The sequence below is a fragment of the Gracilinanus agilis genome, chromosome 2 (assembly GCF_016433145.1).
Source record: "Gracilinanus agilis isolate LMUSP501 chromosome 2, AgileGrace, whole genome shotgun sequence".
In the NCBI taxonomy this organism is placed as follows: Eukaryota; Metazoa; Chordata; class Mammalia; order Didelphimorphia; family Didelphidae; genus Gracilinanus; species Gracilinanus agilis.
The window spans coordinates 216529456-216538278 of record NC_058131.1 but is presented as its reverse complement, the minus strand read 5'-3'; the positions used below and the strand labels follow the sequence as shown (position 1 = coordinate 216538278).

At 41.6% G+C, this 8823-nt stretch overlaps 1 protein-coding gene across 1 annotated transcript in view; it reads left to right on the top strand.

Annotated features, from left to right (window-relative positions):
• The first annotated feature begins 331 nt into the window (after window positions 1–331).
• Window positions 332–8823, top strand: part of CDH13 (cadherin 13) — a 1311104-nt gene continuing 1302612 nt past the window's right edge. Inside the window, exon 1 of the mRNA XM_044659579.1 lies at window positions 332–411. Within this exon, the coding sequence (XP_044515514.1) occupies window positions 332–411 (80 nt within the window). The remainder of the gene's footprint in view (window positions 412–8823) is intronic.

Here is an 8823-nt window from a genome sequence, read left to right as displayed (position 1 = left end):
CATTCTCTGAAAAGGAGAGAAGACTATTGAGTTCCATAAGCATGATTTGTTAGGTCTGAATCTAAACACTCTAAAGGCAAATGCTTTTTTTTTTTTTTCTCCAAGGGTTGTGTTTGTGAGAGGTGCCCGCCCGATATCTGCGATGCAAAATGAGGAAGCCTTATGAAGAAATCATCCTTGTAAAGCCATTGGTTCTGGTCATCAGCCTCTATCCAATGCTTTCGTGATGATGCTGCTGATCTATTTGGGAAGTTGGCTGGCTCTCAAAGCAGAGTCTCTTCTCAAAGGCTGTTTCACAGCGAAAATATGCTCAGTGCAGCCGGGCGCATGAATGAAAGAGCCGCCGTTTGCTTCTAGTCTGGCAAAATGCAGCAGAGAACTCAGCTCACCTTGTCCTTTTTGCTGTCCCAGGTAAGCCAGACCGGTGGCTAGCTCTGGAGTCCTGCCATCCATTCTTTCTCTCTTTCCCTTTCTGTATTTTTTCATTTTTTTTTTAATGTAGAAGTGTTTTCAATGCAGGTAGTCTCGCTCAACGTCTGTGGGGTTCTGAAATACAGTTAGAGCCAGCAATTGGGGAGCGGTGGCTTTCCTGGGTAGATACCCCTGGATTGTTATTCGGAGTGAGTGAGTGAGTGAGTGAGTGAGTGAGTGAGTGTGTGTGTGTGTGTGTGTGTGTGTGTGTGTGTGTGTGTATTTGGTGTGTGTCGGGTGACCGGGGAAGGGACGACAGGCAAGGGAAGTCTAGAGTATCTTGCAAGCTGCCTTGCTATTCTTTGATGTACCCAAGTGGTGCAACTTTGATTTCATTTGGTAGATCTTGGGCTGGGTTAAAAAAAGACTGTTGGTTTTTCTCCACGTCTGGCTTCTTAAAGCAGCAGGGACTAATTGGAGTCCTCTCTCCGCGTCTTTGTCAGTGGTTTCAGGAGCTTTCTTATTCTTCCCTAGCTGGGGGAATTGGGAGGGAATCTTTCCAGAATTACTGACTTGCTTGGGGGTGTCTGTGCCCATGTTACCTTATTCTAGATTCCCTTTTTGCTGGAAAGCAGGAAAATGCACCCAGCCCCAGGAGTCCCCTGCTGCTGTTGCTGCTGTTGCTGTCAGTCAGGAGGGAAGAGGGCTAAGAGCTCCCCTGGGCTCTCCCTGCCTCCTCCTTGATGGTGGTCTCCTTGCCGCTGATGGGCTCCAGCCCGGGAAGTTCCTTTGGAGGGAGCCCTTAGTTCGGCTATACCCTGTCTGTGCTGCTGGGAAACGCTAACCCTTTGCACCCTCCATCTCCTTCCTATCTCAAAACTCTGGAGGGAAGAATTGAAACTGGGCATCCTGGGCACTGAGTGCTGGAAAAGTTAATGCCTCCCCATCTCTCACCACCTCAGGGCTTCAGCTATTTTGTTAACCCTCAGCATTCTGGGACTTTTGAGAGGGCTAGCTGAGAGCCTAGAAGGGGGATGCTTTGGGTGAACACAGAATTTTCTGGTGCCAGTGTAGTCTCAGAAACCAATTTCTGTAGCTTTTCAAAATATGGAGTAGGAACCTTGGGAAGTTATGCTGTAAAATAGCATTACTTCTGAAACCAGGGGGTTGGTAGTTGGTTGGCAAGCTGCATCAAACAGCCAGAGGGAGAGGGGATTAGAGCAGACAGGAGAAACCCTCTACCCAGGGCTGGAGGGCACATTGTTAGCCCGGCTTGTCTAGGGTCAGAGCCAATGGGAGATCCAAGTTGAGTGGCAGTGGACAGGTGATCACTGAGGCCTAGGTTTCTGGCCAGTGCAGGAAGGAATCTCCTGTCTGCCTGTATTCTTACATGCCAGTAGGAGGGCCTGGCAAGGGCAGTGTGCTGAGTGAGGTGGTGGGAGGGAATAAGTGAGAATGTGCCCTCAGGAACTGAAAATCAGAGGCTTGGGGAGCCAACCTTCTGGCAGGGACTCCAGTAGACCAACTGGGATTGCTGGTGTGTGCAGGGAAGCTGGGGAAGAAAATAAAGCTGTCAAAGGTAGCCGAACCTGGAGGGCTGGAATGAAATCAGCACCTCCTGAGCAGGGCAGCCTTGCTGGTAGATGCAGACAAGTCAGGAAAGAGCCAGGAGTCCAGGTGCAGAATTTGCCTTATGGATGGTTTGGTTCCTTTGCTCTGTGGTGGCTGTGTGCCCATTACCTGGAATGTGACTGGAAGCCCATTGGCTCAGAGCCATGTATAGTTTAGTGCTTACCTATGTCCAGTTGGGCTTGGGCTCTACCTGGACAGCTGGGTCACCCATGATGCCAGGGTTATTGGAAGCTGACTGGTTCCAGACATCTGTGGTTCCAAGAAGCTTGGTAGAGTTGAACCTGTGGCCTCAGGCTTCCACTGCCTGGTACTTGGCCCCGGTATTTGCTGGACTTAGTAAAGAAGCCCTACAATCTAATCTTAAATGATATCACCTTTCCCACCCTCTACTCCCCATTCAATATTGGTCATTCCCACTGGTGAGTGGCTTAAAATAACACTGACAAGAATTTCTTGAGTCGGGTTCTATCAAAAGTTTGAGCTCTCCAGAAGCAGTAAAAGCCAGATGTGCACAGAGGTGCACATCAGGAGGAATTCCTGAGAATAGCCTATCAGACCGATAGCTTAACAAGTGACAGCTTAAAGAGTAGCTCTGAACAAGGATGTTCAAAAGGAATTTCTCCAATATCCCAGAGTCCTGGTTTGATGGGGAGAAGGAGGGGGTCTGTTTCCCTTATTTATTGTGGTACATTTTGTGGAGCCAGAGTACTACTAATGTTGCCCCTTTGCAATAAAGCCTTTTCATTTGGGAACTCAGTCAAATGCTAAAAGGTTAAAATAGAATTGCAATGTGTCAGAGGGAAGGGAGTGGTAACTTTTGCAGCCAAAATGTGCCATCTGACTCAACAAGGGAAAACTTTCCTCAAGCAGAGAAAGAAAAAAAAAAGTGCGCTTGCACACACATATACACACAGAGGCAAAGGAAAAACAATGTAATAAAGAAAATGAGTCACTTGGCCTTGATGGGGCTCAGGCAAGCATGTGTGTTTTTTCCATAGCAGTTGCAATGGTCCTTTCATAATCCCCTGGTGCCCGCCTTTGGAAGCAATCAATCTCTTGGAGCTCATTGGCCATGGTGGTGTGCACAAGATTGTATTATGCATGTTGGGAGGCGGAAGATGAATGTAATTCAGGGCAACAATGGCTGGAAGTCAGGACAAGGAGGAAACAGTCACCTCTGGGCTTCAATGTAGTGTTTGGGGAGAGGGGGACATATGCAGGTGGAGGCATGGCTTCTGTGAGATAAGGAAGAACAAATGGGAAAATTATCAAGATGGGCATGTGGTACAAAGTCTCTGATAAATATTGGATTGTTTTCTTTCTTGTCGTTCCCATGTGTAGAATCATGCAAGCTAAAAAACAAAAAAAAAAAAGTTTGGAGGGTTAGTGAATAAGCTCTCCAGAAGAACACTTTCAGGGAGTGGCTATAAATTCTAGGGAAGTTCCTTGGGATCTGTTTAAAACATTCCAGAAGATCCTGAGATTTCTATTTAAAACAGGGATTCTCCTTCACCCTTAAGTTTGATTTTCTAGCAAAAAAAAAAAAAAAAAAGACTGTAAGTACCTGTTTCTATATGACAGTCACAGAAGCAGATACTAAGGAGGGTCAGTTTAGAAAGACAGACCCAGCTAAAAGTGAAAGTTCTTGAATCTCTGCCTGGATATTAACCGCATGCCTGCTTACAAGGGGATCTGTATGCTCTTTGTTACTTTTATTTCATATATTAAATGATTTTATACAAAAAAATCGCTTACTTTCGGTCTTGCTATTTCTCCTCCTATCTAGAGTCATTGTCTTTGTGTCTGTCTCTGTTTCTTGATCTGCCTGCCTGCCTCCCTGCCTGCCTGTCTGTCTCTCTCCTCTCTTTCCCTCTATGTCTCTGTCTCTCCCCCTTTTGCTGTCTTTCTGTCTCTGATTCTGTGTCTCTTCCTGGCTCTCTTGCTCGTGCACACACATAGTCACACGTACATTCACTTACTCCTCAGCCCTCAAGAGTTCTGAGAAGGAAGACCTAAGTGGCTTATGTGTGTCACAGCATATCATGCAGAGAAACTTCATAGGACCAATGCACTCAGCAACTAATTTCCCTGAAAAAGCCAGAGGGAAGCTCTGGAAATCATGGCAATTATTCTGAAGTTTATCACCTGCGGTAGAGCTTGGCTCTGTTCAAGAGAATACCAGTGATTTTTAAGGAAAATCAAATTCCTTTGTGAGTTCAATTAATAGCCTAGTTAGTGAAAGGTAAGGGAGAATGCATATCATGGAGAATCAATTCTTGTTTGATTTACTCCAGTGACACCTGGATTACCAATAGTTATTCGGATTTGGGGGTGTTGGGGAAAGGAAGCAAACCATGAAAACCTTGTTATATTACCTGTTGAAAAGTTTCTCCAGAAGAGGGCTCCATCCACAGCATAAACACCAACCTTCCATCAGAAACCGGCTTTTAAAAAGACTGAGATTTAAGCAATTCCACAATAATCAGACGGATTTTGCATAGCAGCTAGAGAAAAAAGAAGTGGAAGAAAGAGACTGAGCCCAATAAAGTTCAGAGGCCAGGAAATCTCCAGCTTTCCTCACACAATACACGCCATTCCTTACTTCAGCCTTGACCTAAAAGAGATACAGCTGAAAACATAACAGAGTAGAAAAATAAATTACATTAGATATCCCCAAAGCCAGGAAAACCTTTTGCTCCTGTGATAGGAAAGAATCCTGCTCATTATGTAACCACATACTATAGTGAGTCATTGGCCATGTCCATGCTAATATAAAGGTATCTAGCAGGGAAGTGCAAAAAAAAAAAAAAAAAAAAAAAAAAAAAAAAAAAAAAAAAAAGGTCAATAATTCAGTTATTTTTGCCGGCATGGTGCCCACAATGAGGTAAAACAAAACCAAAAATAAAATAGCCCAATTTACCTGAGCATAGATATTTGTCTTACTTTCACAAGTTGAAAGAGAAAGGGTTAGAAAGAATACTGGAATTGGAGTCAGATGACTTAGTTTTTGCATTTTACTCTGTAAAAAATGTCTTTTCCCCCTCTCTGGGTCTCAGTTTCCTCATCTGTAATATGAATGTTGACCTCCAAGGTTACTTTCCCTGCTGACTTTTGATCCTATAATTGATTTTCCATGGAATTGAATGAATTTGAATAGTCCATTTTGCACTGTTTAAAACATCATGAGGATGATTCTACATATGCGAGTTAGAGACAAGACAAGAAACTCTGTCACTGCAATGGACCATAGTCTATCAATACCATATTCACCCAGAACTGAATCAACATGTTCTAGAGATGGACTCAAGTTTTAATTTACCTGGAATCTCATCACATGTAATTGACAACTTTATTTCAAGTGTTTTTAAGACTCTCTTCCTTTCTTTATGGCATATTCACACTATGCTTCTGGGCTCAAAGCTCCTTCTCCAACACATCATTCCAGATTTGTGTTGAGTCTCTAGGCTATACTATTCCTGTTCTTTCAATAATTTCCTGTTCAACCTGGACCCTCTACTACTGTTATCTTGCCTTCTTCATGCCATGCCTTCATGTACATAGTCTAGGTAAAAATAATTAGGAATTCTCTTGCTTTTTTCTATTTGTATCTCCAGTGTTTAGCACTTAGCATAGTTCCTGGAATATATTAATGACTTTGTAAATTATTTTTCATTCATTCATCTGTTCTTATGTGAAGGAATTAGCAACAACCCCATCCAAGACATAAAGATGGCAAAGGCTGAAGTGAAAATAACTCTGGGCCTAGATAGCCAAGAAGAAGAAACACTGACTAATTCTTCATTGATCAATTTATCTTTAATGGAAACTATATGACCAGGACATGACGTGGTTATTTTGCAGGCTTCCTAGTTGACTCAAATTGACCACAGGATGATCTAAACAATTATGTGGACATCTGTCTCTGACTGAGTTGCAATAGATCTGGCATAACTCTTATCAGTGACAGAAATATAACTGTCCAAAGTGGAGCTAAGGTGAACCTGCCTTTTATAGAGCAAAAATCATTGTGCTATGGGTTTGTAAGGGAACACTTTTAAAAGTGGGGTGCCAGTATTGAAATATGTAACAGTCTGTGCAGAAATACATAATATCATGTACTGTCAGCAAGACCTCCTATTATGGTTCCTCTATATTCAGTTTCATTTCATATCACAATCATTCCTCAATCATCGCCTGTGTAGAGCTCTGAATCAGACACTGGGAATACTTTTGACAGAGCATTGAATAGGAATCACAGGACTTTTGTTCAAATATGGCTCTGCCCTTTCCTACTTGTGTGATCTTGGACAGTGAATTGAGTACTGAGATTGGAGTCAGGAAGACCTGAGTTCATCTTGCCCCAGATATTTACTAGCTATGCGAACCTGGACAAGTCATTTAAATTTTCTCTGCCTCTGTTTTCTTCTCTGTAAAATGTGGATAATAACAGTACATCCATCCCAAGATTGTTGAGAGGGTCAAATGAGCTAATATTTATCAAGCATTTTGCAAACCTTAAAAACCTATAAATAAAATGTCCAGCTGTTAACTAAATCACTTAAGTTCTCTGAGTTTCACATTCCTAATCTGTCAAAGGCTGAGGTTTAGCTAGAAGTCTTCTAAGGTCCCTTATATAAGAGAACTACAGTTTCATATATTAGGACTCTATTCCTATAATATATAAGGTATTGGTGCTGCCCTCAAAGAACTTCTTTGTTTTTCAGTCATCCAGTTGTGTCTGATTTCTTAAGACTCCACGAACCATAGCACATCAAGCCCCCTCTCCCTATGGTTTTCTTGGCAAAGATACTAGAGTGGTTTGCCATTTTCTTCTTACCTTTTGCCAGAACTCTCCACTGTGGTCTGTCTTGAGTAACCCTACATGGAATAGCTCTTAGGTTCATTGATCTACATAAGCCCCATTACCAAACAAGGCTGATTAAGGAACTTACAGTGTGGTAAAGTAGATGTGACTCATACAAAATTCAACCTTTCAAGGATCTATTAAGCACCTGTGTGCTTAATAAATACTTATTGATTGACTGTGTACAAATCGAGGTACTAAGTGGTAAGATAGAGGATTTAGAAAAGGAAGGTCCCTGCCTACATGAAGTTCCCAGCCATATAAGACATAAGAATGAATGAAGCAATGTAAAACACTTGTTAAATGTTTAATACATGCCAGATACTCTAAATATGCAGATAATTATTTCCTATATTATATGATAAGTATGTCTGAGAGGTCCTAATCAAAACACTATGAGAGGTCCCAGGTCCAAAGAGCCAAGACCATTCTGCTTTAAAGAACAATAAAAATTCAACAGGTGGAGAGGAGGAGAAAGACTAATAATAAGGACTAAAAATTAGTTCATAAGCAGTTTGAGTAATTATAATGATAATAATAATAATATCAACAACAACCAGCATTTATGTAATACTTATTATATGCCAGATCCTGTGCTAAGTACTTTACAAATATTATCTCATTTCATCTTCATGATTCTAGTACTTAGGTGCTATTACTGCCCCCATTTTATAGATGAAGAAATGGAGGTAGACAGAAGTTAGGTGACTTGCCCAGGGGCATACAACTAGTAAATACCTGAGATCAGATTTGAACTTGGGTCTTCCTGACTCCAGGCCCAGCACTCCTCCTCCTCTTCTTCCTCTTCTTTCTCCCCCTCCTACTTTTTCCTTCTTCCTCCTCTCTCCTCAGAACCTAGTACAGTGCTTGTACTTACACATAGTAAGCATTTAAAAATATTGATTGAATTGATACTTTGGACTTTTGTCAGCATGATACTTTTGATAATATAAATACTTTCTGCATAAGAACAGAAAAGAGAAAGTACTATTTAATTACATATATTTAGACCTGTAAGGGAACCTAGGAGGTCAATTAATCAGCCATTTTCCAGATAAGAAACTGAGGCCCAAAGAGATTAAATAATTTTCCCAATGCCACTTCCTCTGATTCAAAACCAGCACTTTTTCCACTGTATCACACTTCCTCCTAATCTGAATTGCTCAAGAATGAAATGTGATTTTTGACTTTGGAGGGATCAGGGAAGATTACATACAGCTGAAAGCATTTGGGATAAATATCTATAGTAATACTAGGAAATCATATCTTTACAGTTTACAAAGCACTCTATAGTTTGCAGACATTTTGACATCCAGAATTCCTTTCAATCTTCATAATCCCAATCCCTCAACCCTAACCCCTGGTTAGGCAAGGCAGAGATGATCAAATGAGGATACTGAGACTAAGAAGGGAAGTTAATTGATTTCTGTTGTCTATCAACATATAGATAACAAGTGATAGAACCAGGATTTGAACCCAACCCTCCTGGCTTCAAGATCTCTACTGTTGCTACTATGCTAAGTTGCCTTTCATGTACAATGGTTTAAACAGTCACTTGCTTTTGTTTCCCTCTTCTAATTGTTACCCTGGAGCCCAATCTTGTTTTGAATCCCAGAAAATTAGTATCAGCAAAAGAAACATTTGGACATGTCATGTTCCATTTCAAACTACACCAAATCATGTTTCAAAATCTACAAAATAAAGGAGCAAAAAAAAAAAATCCTGCCATCCGCTGTTGAGTGACAGGCATATCTGGGATGGAAAGCAGCAGCTGTTTCAGGGAGAGCAGCCCTGCTGCATGGGAGCCAGCACAGGAAGTGAGTAACAAAGTTTATTTCAGGCCCCCCCCAACCCCCAGAAAAGCCAACAGAAATCCAGTGATGGGAATATGGCTTCCCAGATCCAAATTTGTAAAT